Here is a 20,142-nt window from a genome sequence, read left to right on the forward strand (position 1 = left end):
TGATTTAATATGAGTATGGGGAGGGTTCATAAACGTTTAAATTACCATAAGTAATAAGATAAATATTTTCTCACTATATCGCGGAATTCGTTATTCGCATGTGGTTTCTGGAACACATCAACTACAAGGAACGACGGCGCACTGTATTTACAATTACTTTCTTGGTTCTCTGCAGCTTCAACCTCTCTTCAGGGCAGCATTTGACTCTTTTGAGTCCTTGGAAGTCGTTTCATTCAGGTAATAACTTAATTTAATGATATCATGTTGAAATATTGTTAACTGTAGGGCATTTGTAGTAAATTCACACATTTTTAATCAAACTTTGGTGTTTCCTTTTGCAGAAATGGTTCAATCATCAATGACATCAATGTCATATTTCAATCTTCTGTTGCTGACAGTGGCAATGGGATTGCAAATGTTTTGATCAATGCTTCGTCAAACATCACAGCCTTCAACATCGACACCACTTCCATTTCTGTAACCGAAGTTTCAACCGCAACTCAAGGATCAACAGCGACAACTCAAGCAACAAGCGCCAATACTCTTAGTCCTCCTCTCACTGTTACCACCAATGAGTCCATTATCATTGCTAACACTCCTACCCTTCTTTCTACCCCAACCAGTTATAATGCTACCATTACCAGTTCTAATACAATTATGTCCACTCCCCCCATGGGGACTAATGCCACCCCTACCAGTATTAATACGGCAACTCCTGCAACGACCGTAGCTACCACAACAAGACTTTTGACTTTCAGATCTGATGGGGAGACATTCACCAATGACTTAATGATTTCATCATCGCCAGCATTTATTGAACGAGCCTCAAAGATGAAGGAAATAGTAAGTGTCTACTATGGAGAGACAACCTGAGCAAACTGTCTAAACCTAATTAATGATCATGTTCAACAAGATATATACCATGTCACAGTTTAACAGCAAAAGTAACAACTTTCATTCGCCGATCCAGGATCCACAACTTCAGTATTTTTTCTTGTTTTTCACCCAACATCTATGTAGTAAATGTAATGAATGGTGGAGTTTGAATAATCAGACACACCAAAGTTCCTGTGCTTACAACTACTTTGTTTTTCTGCAGATTGAACCTTTCTACACCGTAGCATTCCCATCATCATTCATGTCCTTGAATGTCATTGGATTCAGGTAATAATTTCATTTGATAATGTCAAAATGAAATAAGCTTTAGAGTTTGTCAGATATTCCTATATCTCTCATCAAATGTTGTGCTGTTTCCTTTGCAGAAATGGTTCAATTATTAATGAAATGGGACTTGAATTTGTATCCGGACTTGTTCCCAATATCACCGAGATTGCAAATGTTTTGCTTGATGCATCTTCAAACATCACAGCCTTCAACATCTCCGTCTCCTCCATCACTGTGAATGGCACAGGTAAACAACACTGAATGCTACTTGATCAATAACGTACAGTAATACTGATCTGATCACTAAAGCAATGTTTCCTTTTCTCAACAGTTATAAGTGTTTCCAGTGGAGTGAGTCACAAAATCAGCCTCATCACTGCATCCTTCTTTGTGCTGTTGTCATGGTTACTGTCAAGCCAGCATTAGCATCTGTTTCCATGAGAAACCCCATCAGAAAAGGGGAGCTATCGCCGCTATGAAGACGGACTTCAAATACCCAAGAAGACCTCTGAGGACTACAACTGTCATGAAGCTTGTGAAGAACTTTCATCTTTAAATTCTCTGTTGACTTGAACGACACATGTACTCACCATTGATAACTTTCTCTAGAATTCTTTACTGTAGGGTTGACATCTCAGACATCCCATTGGTGAAGACGACACCTGACATCCTGAATTCCTTCAGAACAACAGGAACGATGCAAACATAATTTGGCATCTTGAAAGATAGTGATGAGTCTAAAATGATTTATAATTACTTTTCAAGTTCACTAAAACCAAAATTAATTACATTATAGTCAGTGTTAGTCGATGTAGAGTATATTAAACTAGCTGATGCTCATTTGTTAAACTGCATGCTGATGGGGGAACAATTTAAACTATTCCTATAAAATACATATACCGTACTCAATGGAGCATCCCCTTAGACGTGTACAATATTTTTGTTTTCATTTATTTTCACATGATCAATGTGTTAGTGGCTTAAGATTATCATCAGTTTGAAAATCAAAATTCAAAATTCATGTTAATAATGATTTTTTTAAATTAATTGTGCATTATTTCTGTACTGCAGGTTTGTTACATTAAAGACACTAAATATATATCAGTCAGTCCAACCCTGAGTCATTATTTACTCATATCTATCAAGCTATCAATCATTACATTACATTAAGATACATTACACATGTGTAAAATGTCTGTTCAGCATCATGAACTTGTGCACCGCTGCAGCTCTTGGCTGTAAGTCTCCTGTGCTCAGAATATTCTGTAATAAAGCTTCGAAGGACTGTTCATCGTCTGCAGAGATCTCATTATAATTAGATAAGTATTTGTTATATAAACAAACTTCCGGCTTTCAATGAGAGCAGACGTCTTTTCTTCTGTCTTTCGTTGTTGCTAACTTTGCTATCTCTCTCGAACTCGTACTGGATAAACACTCACTAACTCTCACTGACTCCTTCAAAATGCGAAAGGAAAAGGGAAATCCGAGGAGTCTGAGAATAAACATGAGAATAAAAATAAGAAAGAAACCCTTGAACAGCTGGCTTCTGGGATGGATGAGCTCCAGAGAACTGTGATGCTAAGGAGTGACTTCGAAAAGTTCAACAGGGAACTTGATAAGAAGCTGGAAGAAAAGCTGAAACTGATAAATAACCGAATGCAAAAAGTGGAGGATGACATGGAAAAAGTGCAGAAAGGAGCGGAGCAAGGACAACAAAGAATGGAGGAATTCGGACAAAGCATTCGAATAAATGATGTGATCATCACCAGCATCAAACTTAAACCAAGAAATTACGCTCATGCCATGACCAGAGGAGAGGAAACTGAACACAGCACTGATTATGAGTCTGTGGAACAACAGGTGATTACTCAACTGAGGAACCTGGAGATTAACATCGACCCAGAACAGATTGAGACATGTTACCCATCACCATCTGGAGGTAGGAGACCACCTACAGTGCTGATAAAATTCAACAATCATAAACACAAGATAGCTCTTCTGAAACAAGGCTTCAAACTGAAAGGAGAAAATGTCTGCATTAACGAGACTGTCACTAGAAGAAGGCTGATATCGCTAAAAAAGCTCGACAACTGAAGAAGAATGGGCTGATGGACAACACCTGGACCAACACCTGGACCAACGACTGGACCAACACCTGGACCAACACCTGGACCAACACCTGGACCAACAACTGGACCAACACCTGGTCCAAACCTGGACCAACACCTGGACCAACACCTGGACCAACGACTGAACCAACACCTGCAGGATCTTCATCAGAACAAAGGGGCTTTCTCCAGACCAGATGAAAACAATGGTGATCAGGAGTGCAGAGGAGTTGGCGAAAATATGATCAATAAAGACGGACAAGAGTTGTTACTACACCAGAGATCAGTACAACAGAGTCACTTCAATAGTGGAGCTCTACGATTTTGGACACGTCAAGTATTTCATGGAACAGTCAAAAAAACCAACATCATTGATGTCAGAAACACGGACTAATGAACAAAAAAACAACCATTGGTGATAACATGGGATAACATTAACTTAAGACTTTAAAGAGCATGTTGATATCTTTTGACAATATAATAGCATGTATAACTGTTAAAGTTTTTGCAACAAACTGGTTAATTCTTGTATGAACACCGTCTGCTGAAAGAGGTGAATATGATCATTACATTCTTGTGGAGAACACTGGTAAGGTCAACATCTAGGGTCTATTTCACGAAGGCAGGGTTAACCTACCCTGAGGTAAACCTGTGGTTCTGGGTTGCTTTACCCTGAACTTTGAAAAACCAGGGATTTCGGTTTCACAAACGCGGTTCAGGGTTAGTTTTCCTAACCCCGAGTAAATTGACCCGCAGTTTAACAGACACGACAACTTGAAAAAAAGCCATCATCAATGGAGCCCCGATTCATCGATTCACCATGACGACGGACGAGACGCACCGCCACGCTTTACGGAAGTCGGAGTAGAGATTTTAATTTATGAATAGAAAGACTTTGAGGACATTTTCAGAAGAAACAGAACAGCGTTGCAGCTGCAAAGAAGAGCGACATGTCGTGGGAGTGAATCGCTGCTCAAGTCGATGCGGAAGTTCTAAGTCCGTTGCACTCACGGTAAAAATACGGAAGTAAACGGCTTCAAGAATAGTTTATTACTTTATTTTATTTAGGTGTGATCCAGTGGGGGGAGAAGGGCACGTCAGCAGCTGAGAATGAAGTATAAAAACATCGTTCACATGGGTCAGACTTCATCATCTTGTTATGGATCCTCCTCATCCTCATTATGTTTGGTATTGTACAGTAAATATTAAGTGGACGTTTGACTGTTCAGTTGTTTTATCACCAACATAACGCTCTTTTCACGCACATAAATGCGCTCTCATCTATATCAGGTTCTGTTAAATAATGAAATACATTAAAACGTTTTATTGTTGTGTAGATAAAACAGTCAATCGGCATATGAACGTTACAAAAACAGTTGAGAAGGATATTCACACCATTGCGTACACCGATATTATCTAAGACCTGAAATCAAGAGCTGACATTAGCTCGTTTGATACAGTCATAGCAAAAGCTGCTTTAGTTCATACAACAGTGGTCGTGACATTGTACTGCTTATAACCGCTTTAAGGTATTCCAGGTTTTATTTTCTGTCTGTTTTAGTCACATGATACACACAGGAGTTAATATTGATTAAAAAAAAGAAAGAAATTAACAAGAAATTGAAGAAAACAAAGGTGGGATAATATTTTATGTTACTGATTGTTCTCTTCCCATTCTGGTGGAATACGGAGTGACATTTATCCTCTACTTACGTATTAACAGATTCTCATCCCTTTTTAAAGAGAACTGATAAAGAGAACTGTCCGACAGGATATGACGGGACATCTGAACGCGATACAAAAAAAAATTAAAATCTCTGTGAATTAGAAACTCCATCAAGGGGCTCCTCGTCAAACGGACATGCTATGTTCACCTCTGAAATACGGAGTTATTTATTAACCCTTACTTTAGTCAGACTCTCCGTCTCACAGAACCAGGAAATGAAGCCGCACAAGCGGCGGTGAAAGGGGGCGGAGTCAGAGGAAACCCTGGGTTTGTGGAATGAAACCTGCTCCCGACCAGGTTAAGTTCAGAGAGTCTGTTACTATGGTAACAAACCCAGAGGTTCAGTTCACGTCATGAAACAGGTCAGGGTTACTGCTCTAACTCTGGGTTAACTTACCTCCCTTTGTGAAAATGAAAGCCCTGGTTTCTAAACGTACGTCTAAACGTAGTCCGTTGGACTCACGGTACAATTACGCAATTACGGAGGTAAACGGCTTGAATAATAGTTTATTATTTTATCAGATGCAATCCAGCGGGGGAGAAGCGCACATGTCAACAGCTGAGAACGAAGTTTAAATACATCGTTCAAACAGGTCAGACTTCTGCATCATCTCGTTAGGGATCCTCCTCTTCCTCATTATAACATAATGACATTGTACAGTAAATAATAAGTGGACTTTAGGCTTTTCAGTTGTTTTATCGCCAACAGAATGCTCCTGTCACACACATAAATGTGCTCTCATCTTTAGGCATTCCATGTTTAATTCTCTGTGTCTTTTAGTCAAATAATACATAATTGATAAAAAGAAAAAGAAATTAACAGGAAATTGAAGTAAAGAGAGGTGGTCAAATATTTTCTGTTACCGATTGTTCCTATTGGTTAACATTCTGGTGCGATACAGAGTGACATTTAGCCTCCACTGAAGGATCAACACGTTCTCATCCGTTTCTAACAGAACAAGCTGGACAGTCCTTCACATCCAACGTACAGATAGAGGCTCAGTGAACACCAGTGGTTCTTTCTGTGGCATTCATGTGCAACTGTATGTTCTGATGTCCTCCTCATGTATTTCCAGCTATTTGTTACAGAAGTTTATCCAATTCACATTCTATGAAATACAGACAACAGATAAAAAATGGTTTCTTTGGACCTCCAGATTAGGAGGGCAGATTTGAACATACAAATACAACGTTAGAGGTGGGTGTTGTTCACAAGTGAATCATGTTGAATATCAGAATGTTCACCACTAAAATGATCTAAGAAATAACTTTGTATTTATAAATAATTAAGATGACCAAATGAAATGTATATGGTATGTTTTTATTGCCCGCTGTGGTGATGGTGAGTTACACAGACTCTGAAATGATTCTGGCAGATGGAGTCACTGCTCTGTCACCCTGGATAGCTGGCAGGTGGACGGGGTCATCATCGGGGTGTTTAGTTTGTGGGGTAGGGTGCTGTTCTCCTCTGATAGCGGCAATACTACTATGAAGAACAGAACTGCATCACAGGTCCTCTCAGGAATCATCCTGAGGTGTCATGGACACTGGAAACGGCCTTTCAGCAGAACTATGGTCATCTCCACCCGGGCTCTCGTCCTGCGGTGAACCCATGTGAAGTTCTGTTGGGGACCTGGGTTAGTAAGGGGTCAGCAGCCTCGGTTGGCATGGGTAACCCCTGTCCCCCAGAAAACAACCATCAGACTCCTGTGATGGAAAGTAGATTCATTAGAGTGGATTAAACGATGGAGACAAGTGGATTATTGTGCTGATCTTTAGTTACTGCATTAGTCTGTTGCTCAGGTGAGACTCATCATACACCTGTGAGTCAGGAACCGATCAGGACCGCCCCGTCTCCACATCAGTATGCTATGCTTGTTCTGGAGGGTTCTGTTGGGTGTCTGTTAAAGCTCCTTGAAATGTCTGCTGAAGTGATTAGGCGCTATTTAAATAAAGGTAGAAAATGTAGTTTGCAGCATCACATGTGATCTGGACAGATGTTAGTTTTGTTTATGATGCAGTCTTTAACGTGTAGAAACAGTAGTCAATGTACTTGTACCTGCATATATTTGCTGTGAATGGACATCCTCTTCACATCATCACCTTCATTATGTGAGGGAGCCTTGATGGGAATGTGGGTACCATCTATGGCAGCGGATTACATTGGGACATCCCAAAGAAATTAATGTCTGGGATGGCAGCACAATATCATTAAGAGAACAGACTTTCACATTAATCAGATTTCTACATCGTTCACCTGCAGTCCTGTGGAACTCCTCCTTGATGATCCTGACGGGTTTCTCTCCAGGGAAATAGAAACACTGGGGTCAAAGTTTAAAGGCGAGGCGCACTGAGCATCTCCCACATTATATAGGAGAATTACCGTGGACATCTGAACGCGGTACAAACATATTTAATTCTCTGTGAATGAATGCTGAAACTCCATCAAGGGGCTCCACGTCAAACGGACATGACATGTTCACCTCTAAAACACCTCTGAAATACGGAGTTATTTATTAACCCTTACTTCGGTCAGACTCTCCGTCTCACAGAACCAGGAAATGAAGCCGCGCGAGCGGCGGTGAAAGGGGGCGGAGTCAAAAGAAACCTTGGGTTTGTGGAATGAAACCTGCTCCCGACCAGGTTATGTTCAGAGAGTCTGTTACTGCGGTAACAAACCAAGAGGTTCACTTTACCTCGCTACGTGAAACAAGCCAGGGTTACTGCTCTAACTCTGGGTTAAGTTACCCCCCTTTGTGAAACCGAGAACCGTGATTTCAGGGTTAACTTACTCTGGGTTACCACTGCACCTGCTTTGTGACACGGCCCCTCCTCCAGACCAGGCTAGCTTCAGAGTCTGTTACTGTGGTAACAAACCAAGAGGTTTACGTTGTGACACAGGCTAGGTTTACTCCTCTGACTCTGGGTTAAGTTACCTCCCTTTGTGACACCGCAAGCCCTGGTTTTCCCTGATTTCAGGGTTAACTTACCCAGGTTTTCCACTAAACCGGCTTTGTGAAACGGACCCCTAGTTTGACTATCCATGATGTTAACAAACCTTGTGTTCCTAGGAAGAACGTAAACATGGTTATACTCTAGGGTAAAAGGCTAATATCTGGAAGTGGATAAGGGTATGAACGTCTGTCAACATTCAATGTATGAGCTATTATTGGATTTCTCCTCAACCCATGCATGGTTTGAATTGGTTTAAGAAAAACGGAACCCCACTACAACGGAATTCAGTCTATATGCGTGCTGTATGTGGCAATGAATCGTTCACAATCTTTCTGCAGCCTTCCCCAGCTCGCTTAGTGCATGAAGCAGGGGACACTCCGGGCGTGACGCCAGTGCACTGCAGAGTCACATAAAGACAGCGCTACCCACTGCGCTATTGTTAAATGGATTGAGTGTTTTACAGCAGGTATGTACCAGGTTGGTTAAAGGCAGTTTGACTCTGACTTACTATTTCCTTGTAATTATCTGTCTGCCTTTCTGTCCACCCACACGCACTCATCATTCAACATCATTATCTGATGATGGTGGCAAAAATCCAGGTGCAATTTTCATTTCTCACCTGAGGAATGTCAGACATGGCATTGTGATCTTAACATTCCGGGGACGGAGGGCTGTGAACATGTCTTCATCTGACAGTGTTCATCACTGCCTTGAAAAGAATGCATTTACGTCACGCCAATGCTAAATTTAGATTCTAAGCTGCAGTGACATACATCAAACAAAATACCTTTACACTTTTAACAAAACAAGGGTGCTCTTTACTTAAAATAAAGATGCACCAGTATTATGTAAGTAAATGAGTTGGGGGGGATCATCCCCCCTCTGGTTTTGACGTCTCTGCTTAATCACATCTTTACTGATGAGCGCAACAGAATGAATGTGTCCTTACTGAACAGTCTTCTTTTCTTTGTTGTTATTGGCTCAGTTTGTTCCTCCATTCATTCGTTTGTTTTGTTTGTTCGTTCCTGCTCAGAGGTTCACAGACATGTGGAGGAAAGAAAGACGAAATGCTGCAGATGACGTGACAACAGGAACAACGAAAAAGCCCCATGACGTCTGACATCAGAGCAAACAGCTCACTTAGTCTGAGATGTGTTGAGTCACAAAAGGAAATGTTTCATGTTGTTTTTATTTTTAATTTAATTTTTAATTTTTATTTTTTAAGTTTATATTAACTATAAATGTTCAACTAGTTGGAATTTAGGCTTGTAGGTCCTACCATTAACCTAAAAAAAAATTAGTGCATATTTTTTCAAGATTGAAAAAAAACACCTCCTCTTCTGTTGTTGTTGTTTTTTTTTTTGACAAATTGCAAACATTGATTGATGTTGAAGTTGATCTATGAACACTTGAATGGACAATAAATCAAAACATCATTCTGGTTTGTGCAAATATATTACACAGAAAGATTTATGTGTTATAAAGTAACACTGTTAAAGTAAAGCAGTAGCAGACATTTGTCTAGCTATGCAGTAGCGCCCCCAGCAGGTCAGTAATTGTAACAAGACACAGCAATTTGTCATCAGAGATGACAGATGATCGCTAGCATGAGGAAAAAAAGAACCCAGACGGGTGCAGTTAAAGAATCAAGTGAAATCCAGAAATATTATCATTGAACTGATATATTCTTATCCATATATGTATATATGTATATATGTGTGTGTGTATATATATATACAGTATATATTATTTTATTTATTTATGTATTTTTTCATATTTGATATTGAGGTCTTCTTTAGAAAAATGTGATTTCTTTAGATATTTTTGTGTAATATTTCTTTTTATAATGTTATTAAATGGTGTGTGTACACATTCTTAAACTCATCCATTCTAATGCCACGACAAAAAACCAAAATGACATTTTATGTTGTTCCTTACTCTCGGATTTTGGTAAAATATTTTCCACTGAATTGTTAAGCACCTTAGTTATTTTTTGAATGCTGAATAAAACCAAATGGTATTTTGACTAACATGTTATCTGAAATGAAAGAATTCTCTTTTTTAATACATATACGGGTAACAGCAATTACTTTTTTCACACTTTTGATTTAATACATAAAAATCTACATCAGGCCACTATTTTTAGGTAGCTTTGATTTGTTTGCATAAAACATGTACTAAGCTTTTTTTTTTTTTAGAAATACCTTTTCTTTTGTTTGTTTTGTCTTTTGTTGTCTCCTGTTGACCTCAACTTGGGGGAGTAGTTGGACGGTGGAAGGACACTGATATGTCTTCCAGCGGTTAAACACTGCTGGTGGATTTGGAGGTGAGTCTGTGACACCCATGAATGCGTGATCACATTATGTGATTAAATTGCTGCAGCTTTATATGGTTTTTGTAAGAACCCCGTCGGTTGAGTTCATTTATTTATTTATTGAGAATGAATTCCTGCGTTCGCCACAAGGCGGAGCTCTCCCCTTCAGTTCAGTACGGAGAAGAGAGAAATGAACACCTCACCGTTACCTGTGGTGACATTTCTTGTTTGTTACAGATCAGTAACGGGTGAAATGTCAGGTTTGATGTCTTAAAGCAGGTGTGTCAAACTCATTTTCACAGAGGGCCACATCAGCATCATGGCTGTCCTCAAAGCGCCGGATGTAACATATAAACGTAACTAAATGTAAAGTAAAATAAATGTAACTACTCCTTAATATTAAATAACTCTGAATTTATTATTAATTCAAGTTACAAACATTACAGTAGGACAGGAAAAGTATGTTTGATTGCTGCTCTGCTTTAACATAAATATTTTTAATTTGTCAGGTTATTAAACCCACAGAACTCAATCAAGGAACATAAATAATAATTAAATAAGAACATAAATACACTGTTTATGTTAAATAATTAGTTGCTATAACTAATATTCTTATTCGTCCTTTTTTTATATAAATTAATTTGTGACTTGTAAGACAATCAGTCACAAACACAAATGGCTTTAGTATATTCATAATAATTGGACTTTTATACTTTTTTATAATGGATAACATACTACAAAATATGATCAATAATTTAAAGATAGGGATACATTTGTGACATGTGTTACAAGGTGCAGGGCACTTTTACAAAATATGGTTATTACATAAAGATGCTAAGTGAAAACAACACATTTTGTCATGTTATCCAAATACATTGTCATAGAAATTGTGCAACATCACCCCGCTCCATCACCACTTCACTAAGACTCAATATTAATGTGTTATCGGAAGCCGGTCACACTGGTGGTTCTTTCAACAATGACATTAGTGGAATGCAGCAGCACCTTATTTCATAGCACAAAAGAAGGGAGTGTGCTCCAATATTCAGCCAATGACAGCATTATCTATTCTTCCTGTTTGGCTTGTTCTTTTCTATGGTGTCAATATATTTGTGATAAATGCTTCACGTCATTTGTATTTACTCTATTCCAACATATAAGGACCCAACACATGCAGACCGTCACATGTTGTGAACGCTTTAGAAAGTCACAGATGAAATACAGACACTCATATTTTTCGCGAAGCATCTCAAACAGGAAAAGGGATCGTTTCCTTTTCATCCTCAATCTTTTCATTTAGGGTGAGTACAAGTTTAAATCCATTAATGTCAGTTTTCAACATTTGTACAGTGTTTTTTCCAACGTGGGTCTGTGTGTTTAATGTTTTAAAACTAGTGAAACTTCACCTGTTAAAAAAAAACGTGTGACTTTAATTGGAATTTTCTGTTACAAATATTAGCAAATGCATTTTCAAAATCAGAAAAACTCTATTGATCCAAGTGGGGATTCAGGAATTTCTGTATCAAAAAATCTGACGTAACAACTGCTTTCAATATGTAGGAAAAAAATCACAATATTCTGTATTATATACACTATTTTGACTGGTGGAACTTCATCACTTTTCGCTCTTTAGTTAAATTATCACAAGTAATAAAGAGGAAAGTGTGATATTGCAGGAATTTGACACTAGAATATGTAAAATTATCTTTGGGATAGGTCGGATGATGTTCTTACAGGTTACAAGTCCAAGTCAACGATAGTGTATTACAAATTTCCATGTACGATACGTGATGATGTCAATAACGGCATTGACATTAACACTGATACTTTGATAAGTTAAAATTGAATTATGCATATCTATATACATATAATAAGAATGTCTGCTTGAAAACTTTAGAGTGTCATTGGAGGTCATGACAAATCTTCTATTGTTATATTTCTCAAAAAAATTTCAATATTATGAAGAAAATCAAATAACCCAAACATCAAATCCTTTAATGAAAGATTAACCTTGGATCAAAGCTGACAAATGGATTGAACCATACGTTCGCTATCAATTTCATTCGATATATCCAAATATGTAATTATATAATCACTGCACCTTGTCCCTTTTCTTTTATTTGTCTCTGCTCCATTACCTCTTTACTAAAACTCTGTTTGTCAAACTTGTCACGGGGGTGAAGTATTGTCTTCGGTAGAATGCACGGTACCCTTGTTTCACAGGACAAAAGAAGGTAAAATGCATTGGAGGAAAATGACATTGATGAATTCTGCATTTTGTAAAATGTGTTTGCTCACACTGTAACAACATTTCTGTAAATAGTATGACCTGTGAGTCACATCATGATACTTAACTCCATTATATGACGGACCTCACGTGTACCGTCAAATAAACTGGGTGTTTAAAATACTGATGTGAACTGGGCTCAACATAGAAAACAGTTTAATTCTTTGTTTGTTCTTAAAAACAAACATCTCAAGCACATTGAACAGGGGAAATTTACATTGAATGAAATTAAATTTAATGAAATTTTCAGATTTTTTTTTTTAATGGTCTGTGGCTATTTTTGCCCATTGAAGTGCCAGTTTGGAGGCTGATTCTATCTGCCATCTCCAGTGAGAAACAAATGTGGGGGAGAATGAACCGTGGTAAATGTAATAATTATATTTATTTTTATTCTTAGTGATTAAAAATGTTGAAATAAATAAGAATGTTTAAGATCAAATTCATTTAGATGAGATGTATGGATGCAAAATGAGTGCTTTCTCTTGTTTTTATTGTGCTTTGTTGATGCTGTCATATTTTGTGAAACTCTAATGTCAATTTTACGCTCTTGTGCAAACCACAGGACACGTTATCACCGTGAGCAAAAGAACAATTTGGATCAAAATTTTTCACAGGATGCTTCTTTTGCTAAGTCTCTGTATCTTTGATTTATAGATTCACGAGAAATCATCATGGGAATTAAATGGATATCGGCAATTTTATTAATTCTAATAGGTAAGCTGAAAGAGTAACAACAATTGCCTCCACAGAGTGTTCATATACAGTAATACACAAGAAAATGTAGAGAATGACACACAGGTACTTGTAGGCTGTTTGTCATTACAAATGAACTATGGTTGGTTTACAAAAACCAGAAAACACCACATGAGGAGATTATGAAACTGTGTTATATATATATATATATATATACATACCTAACATCTCATGATTGCATTATATGGAATTGCATAATATTATTCGAAAACAAAACGCATTTCAAAATTAACCTTTCTTGTATTTGTTTCGGTGATTAACAGTAGTTTTTCCAGATTTGAAGAGAATTACTGCAATTGAGCTGGAAACCACCAATGCTAAAAGGGAACCAACTATAGAAGAATCAAATTTATTGTCAACAACAGGGACAGATGAACTAACAGCAAATGTGACAACTGTGACGACAAATATCTCAAAAGAAGTAATAACTACAGATGTGATGGAAATATCAATGTCAGACACATTTCCTCACACACAAATGGAAGACTGGCAGAAAACACCTGGTCCTACAACACAAACATCAGGAAAGACCACGACTGAGTCAATGAAAAGCATAACTGACATGACAACGACAACAAAAGCAATGGACACGACAGTAACAACGAATCTGATAACAACAGAAGAAGAAAAAACTACGCCTGTTCCATCAGCATCAGAAACAACAACTCTTGAAAAAGAACCTAATACAGTGGCAGTCGAATCACTGACTTCATTCGCAAGTGTGACGACCACAGCGCGAAAAAACAGCCAGGTTCCAATATCAACAGCACGCACGTCACCTACGTTGACCACAACCAAAGCAGAAACATCTCAACCCGCTATTACTGTCACATCTCATGAAATTACACCGACTGTGACAACAACCAGCAGGGGCTCAACAGCACATGCTCCTACATCAAGAACCACAGCAACACCAACCTCAGGTTTCAGCACGGTAACGGTGGCAACTACTCAAGTCACGTCAACACCAGCACGCACAACGACACCTAAGTTGACCACAAATATAGCAGAAACATCACAACCAGCTGAAACTAACACATCTCCCAAAATAACCCTAACAATAAGCGAGGAGACAACTACACCTCATCCTACAGAGCAGACAACAATGAAAGCTTCCCCTGGTTCAACGCAAAGCTCAAGTTCAACAGCAGCACCTAGTCCCCCAACAAGGACAACTGCTACTACCTCAACTTTGCTCACAACACTTGAGGAAACAACAAAGCCTGCTCCATCAACAATGGAAACAACAACCGCAGAACACATAACAGCATCTCCTCCATCAACATCTCAAACAACAACCGTGGAAACAACAACCCCACGTACTACAGTTGTATCATCAGAACAAACAACCCCAGCCGTCGCCACTGCACGGCTCACAACTGGTATAGCTTCGTCAACGACTACACGCACAATGACGTCTACGTTGACCACAACCAAAGCAGAAACATCTCAACCCGCTATTACTGTCACATCTCCAGAAATTTCACAGACTGTCACAACAACCAGCAGGGGCTCAACAGCACATGCTCCTACATCAAGAACCACAGCAACACTAACCTCAGGTTTCAGCACGGTAACGGAGGCAACTACTCAAGTCATGTCAACACCGGCACGCACAACGACACCTAAGTTGACCACAAATATAGCAGAAACATCACAACCAGCTGAAACTAACACATCTCCCAAAATAACCCTAACAATAAGCGAGGAGACAACTACACCTCATCCTACAGAGCAGACAACAATGAAAGCTTCCCCTGGTTCAACGCAAAGCTCAAGTTCAACAGCAGCACCTAGTCCCCCTACAAGGACAACTGCTACTACCTCAACTTTGCTCACAACACTTGAGGAAACAACAAAGCCTGCTCCATCAACAATGGAAACAACAACCACAGAACACACAACAGCATCTCCTCCATCAACATCTCAAACAACAACCGTGGAAACAACAACCCCACGTACCACAGTTGTATCATCAGAACAAACAACCCCAGCCGTCGCCACTGCACGGCTCACAACTGGTATAGCTTCGTCAACGACTACACGCACAATGACGTCTACGTTGACCACAACCAAAACAGAAACATCTCAACCCGCTATTACTGTCACATCTCCAGAAATTTCACCGACTGTGACAACAACCAGCAGGGGCTCAACAGCACATGCTCCTACATCAAGAACCACAGCAACACTAACCTCAGGTTTCAGCACGGTAACGGAGGCAACTACTCAAGTCATGTCAACACCGGCACGCACAACGACACCTAAGTTGACCACAACAATAGCAGAAACATCACAACCAGCTGAAACTAACACATCTCCCAAAATAACCCTAACAATAAGCGAGGAGACAACTACACCTCATCCTACAGAGCAGACAACAATGAAAGCTTCCCCTGGTTCAACGCAAAGCTCAAGTTCAACAGCAGCACCTAGTCCCCCTACAAGGACAACTGCTACTACCTCAACTTTGCTCACAACACTTGAGGAAACAACAAAGCCTGCTCCATCAACAATGGAAACAACAACCACAGAACACACAACAGCATCTGTTCCATCAACATCTCAAACAACAACCGTGGAAACAACAACCCCACGTACCACAGTTGTATCATCAGAACAAACAACCCCAACCGTCGCCACTGCACGGCTCACAACTGGTATAGCTTCGTCAACGACTACACGCACAATGACGTCTACGTTGACCACAACCAAAACAGAAACATCTCAACCCGCTATTACTGTCACATCTCCAGAAATTTCACCGACTGTGACAACAACCAGCAGGGGCTCAACAGCACATGCTCCTACATCAAGAACCACAGCAACACTAACCTCAGGTTTCAGCACGGTAATGGAGGCAACTACTCGAGTCATGTCAACACCGGCACGCACAACGACACCTAAATTGACCACAACAATAGCAGAAACATCACAACCAGCTGAAACTAACACATCTCCCAAAATAACCCTAACAATAAGCGAGGAGACAACTACACCTCATCCTACAGAGCAGACAACAAAGAAAACTTCCCGTGGTTCAACGCAAAGCTCAAGTTCAACAGCAGCACCTAGTCCCCCTACAAGGACAACTGCTACTACCTCAACTTTGCTCACAACACTTGGGGAAACAACAAAGCCTGCTCCATCAACAATGGAAACAACAACCACAGAACACACAACAGCATCTCCTCCATCAACATCTCAAAGTACAACCATGGAAACAACAACCCCACGTACTACAGTTGTATCATCAGAACAAACAACCCCAGCCGTCGCCACCGCACGGCTCACAACTGGTATAGCTTCGTCAACGACTACACGCACAATGACGTCTACGTTGACCACAACCAAAGCAGAAACATCTCAACCCGCTATTACTGTCACATCTCCAGAAATTTCACCGACTGTGACAACAACCAGCAGGGGCTCAACAGTACATGCTCCTACATCAAGAACCAGAGCAACACCAACCTCAGGTTTCAGCACGGTAAAGGTGGCAACTACTCAAGTCACGTCAACACCAGCACGCACAACGACACTTAAGTTGACCACAACAATAGCAGAAACATCACAACCAGCTGAAACTAACACATCTCCCAAAATAACCCTAACAATAAGCGAGGAGACAACTACACCTCATCCTACAGAGCAGACAACAATGAAAGCTTCCCCTGGTTCAACGCAAAGCTCAAGTTCAACAGCAGCACCTAGTCCCCCTACAAGGACAACTGCTACTACCTCAACTTTGCTCACAACACTTGGGGAAACAACAAAGCCTGCTCCATCAATAATGGAAACAACAACCACAGAACACACAACAGCATCTGTTCCATCAACATCTCAAACAACAACCGTGGAAACAATAACCCCACGTACTACAGTTGTATCATCAGAACAAACAACCCCAGCCGTCGCCACTGCACGGCTCACAACTGGTATAGCTTCGTCAACGACTACACGCACAATGACGTCTACGTTGACCACAACCAAAGCAGAAACATCTCAACCCGCTATTACTGTCACATCTCCAGAAATTTCACCGACTGTGACAACAACCAGCAGGGGCTCAACAGCACATGCTCCTACATCAAGAACCACAGCAACACTAACCTCAGGTTTCAGCACGGTAACGGAGGCAACTACTCAAGTCATGTCAACACCGGCACGCACAACGACACCTAAGTTGACCACAACAATAGCAGAAACATCACAACCAGCTGAAACTAACACATCTCCCAAAATAACCCTAACAATAAGCGAGGAGACAACTACACCTCATCCTACAGAGCAGACAACAATGAAAACTTCCCGTGGTTCAACGCAAAGCTCAAGTTCAACAGCAGCACCTAGTCCCCCTACAAGGACAACTGCTACTACCTCAACTTTGCTCACAACACTTGGGGAAACAACAAAGCCTGCTCCATCAACAATGGAAGCAACAACCACAGAACACACAACAGCATCTCCTCCATCAACATCTCAAAGTACAACCGTGGAAACAACAACCCCACGTACTACAGTTGTATCATCAGAACAAACAACCCCAGCCGTCGCCACTGCACGGCTCACAACTGGTATAGCTTCGTCAACGACTACACGCACAATGACGTCTACGTTGACCACAACCAAAACAGAAACATCTCAACCCGCTATTACTGTCACATCTCCAGAAATTTCACCGACTGTGACAACAACCAGCAGGGGCTCAACAGCACATGCTCCTACATCAAGAACCACAGCAACACTAACCTCAGGTTTCAGCACGGTAATGGAGGCAACTACTCGAGTCATGTCAACACCGGCACGCACAACGACACCTAAATTGACCACAACAATAGCAGAAACATCACAACCAGCTGAAACTAACACATCTCCCAAAATAACCCTAACAATAAGCGAGGAGACAACTACACCTCATCCTACAGAGCAGACAACAAAGAAAACTTCCCGTGGTTCAACGCAAAGCTCAAGTTCAACAGCAGCACCTAGTCCCCCTACAAGGACAACTGCTACTACCTCAACTTTGCTCACAACACTTGGGGAAACAACAAAGCCTGCTCCATCAATAATGGAAAGAACAACCACAGAAAGCACAACAGCATCTCCTCCATCAACATCTCAAAGTACAACCATGGAAACAACAACCCCACGTACTACAGTTGTATCATCAGAACAAACAACCCCAGCCGTCGCCACCGCACGGCTCACAACTGGTATAGCTTCGTCAACGACTACACGCACAATGACGTCTACGTTGACCACAACCAAAGCAGAAACATCTCAACCCGCTATTACTGTCACATCTCCAGAAATTTCACCGACTGTGACAACAACCAGCAGGGGCTCAACAGTACATGCTCCTACATCAAGAACCAGAGCAACACCAACCTCAGGTTTCAGCACGGTAAAGGTGGCAACTACTCAAGTCACGTCAACACCAGCACGCACAACGACACTTAAGTTGACCACAACAATAGCAGAAACATCACAACCAGCTGAAACTAACACATCTCCCAAAATAACCCTAACAATAAGCGAGGAGACAACTACACCTCATCCTACAGAGCAGACAACAATGAAAGCTTCCCCTGGTTCAACGCAAAGCTCAAGTTCAACAGCAGCACCTAGTCCCCCTACAAGGACAACTGCTACTACCTCAACTTTGCTCACAACACTTGGGGAAACAACAAAGCCTGCTCCATCAATAATGGAAACAACAACCACAGAACACACAACAGCATCTGTTCCATCAACATCTCAAACAACAACCGTGGAAACAATAACCCCACGTACTACAGTTGTATCATCAGAACAAACAACCCCAGCCGTCGCCACTGCACGGCTCACAACTGGTATAGCTTCGTCAACGACTACACGCACAATGACGTCTACGTTGACCACAACCAAAGCAGAAACATCTCAACCCGCTATTACTGTCACATCTCCAGAAATTTCACCGACTGTGACAACAACCAGCAGGGGCTCAACAGCACATGCTCCTACATCAAGAACCACAGCAACACTAACCTCAGGTTTCAGCACGGTAACGGAGGCAACTACTCAAGTCATGTCAACACCGGCACGCACAACGACACCTAAGTTGACCACAACAATAGCAGAAACATCACAACCAGCTGAAACTAACACATCTCCCAAAATAACCCTAACAATAAGCGAGGAGACAACTACACCTCATCCTACAGAGCAGACAACAATGAAAACTTCCCGTGGTTCAACGCAAAGCTCAAGTTCAACAGCAGCACCTAGTCCCCCTACAAGGACAACTGCTACTACCTCAACTTTGCTCACAACACTTGGGGAAACAACAAAGCCTGCTCCATCAACAATGGAAGCAACAACCACAGAACACACAACAGCATCTCCTCCATCAACATCTCAAAGTACAACCGTGGAAACAACAACCCCACGTACTACAGTTGTATCATCAGAACAAACAACCCCAGCCGTCGCCACTGCACGGCTCACAACTGGTATAGCTTCGTCAACGACTACACGCACAATGACGTCTACGTTGACCACAACCAAAGCAGAAACATCTCAACCCGCTATTACTGTCACATCTCCAGAAATTTCACCGACTGTGACAACAACCAGCAGGGGCTCAACAGCACATGCTCCTACATCAAGAACCACAGCAACACCAACCTCAGGTTTCAGCACGGTAACGGTGGCAACTACTCAAGTCACGTCAACACCGGCACGCACAACGACACCTAAGTTGACCACAACAATAGCAGAAACATCACAACCAGCTGAAACTAACACATCTCCCAAAATAACCCTAACAATAAGCGAGGAGACAACTACAACT

The 20,142-nt window shown here is 40.8% G+C and overlaps 1 protein-coding gene across 1 annotated transcript in view; it reads left to right on the top strand.

Annotated features, from left to right (window-relative positions):
• The first annotated feature begins 2,715 nt into the window (after positions 1–2,715).
• The window catches only part of LOC137590993 (uncharacterized protein DDB_G0283357-like), a 29,145-nt gene continuing 11,718 nt past the window's right edge, over positions 2,716–20,142 (top strand). Inside the window, exons 1-10 of the mRNA XM_068308848.1 lie at positions 2,716–3,103; positions 14,518–14,880; positions 15,157–15,519; positions 15,796–16,184; positions 16,395–16,786; positions 17,342–17,462; positions 17,673–18,101; positions 18,312–18,703; positions 19,259–19,379; positions 19,590–19,992. Of these exons, the coding sequence (XP_068164949.1) occupies positions 2,716–3,103; positions 14,518–14,880; positions 15,157–15,519; positions 15,796–16,184; positions 16,395–16,786; positions 17,342–17,462; positions 17,673–18,101; positions 18,312–18,703; positions 19,259–19,379; positions 19,590–19,992 (3,361 nt within the window). The remainder of the gene's footprint in view (positions 3,104–14,517; positions 14,881–15,156; positions 15,520–15,795; positions 16,185–16,394; positions 16,787–17,341; positions 17,463–17,672; positions 18,102–18,311; positions 18,704–19,258; positions 19,380–19,589; positions 19,993–20,142) is intronic.

This window comes from Antennarius striatus, chromosome 23 (genome assembly GCF_040054535.1).
Source record: "Antennarius striatus isolate MH-2024 chromosome 23, ASM4005453v1, whole genome shotgun sequence".
In the NCBI taxonomy this organism is placed as follows: domain Eukaryota; kingdom Metazoa; phylum Chordata; class Actinopteri; order Lophiiformes; family Antennariidae; genus Antennarius; species Antennarius striatus.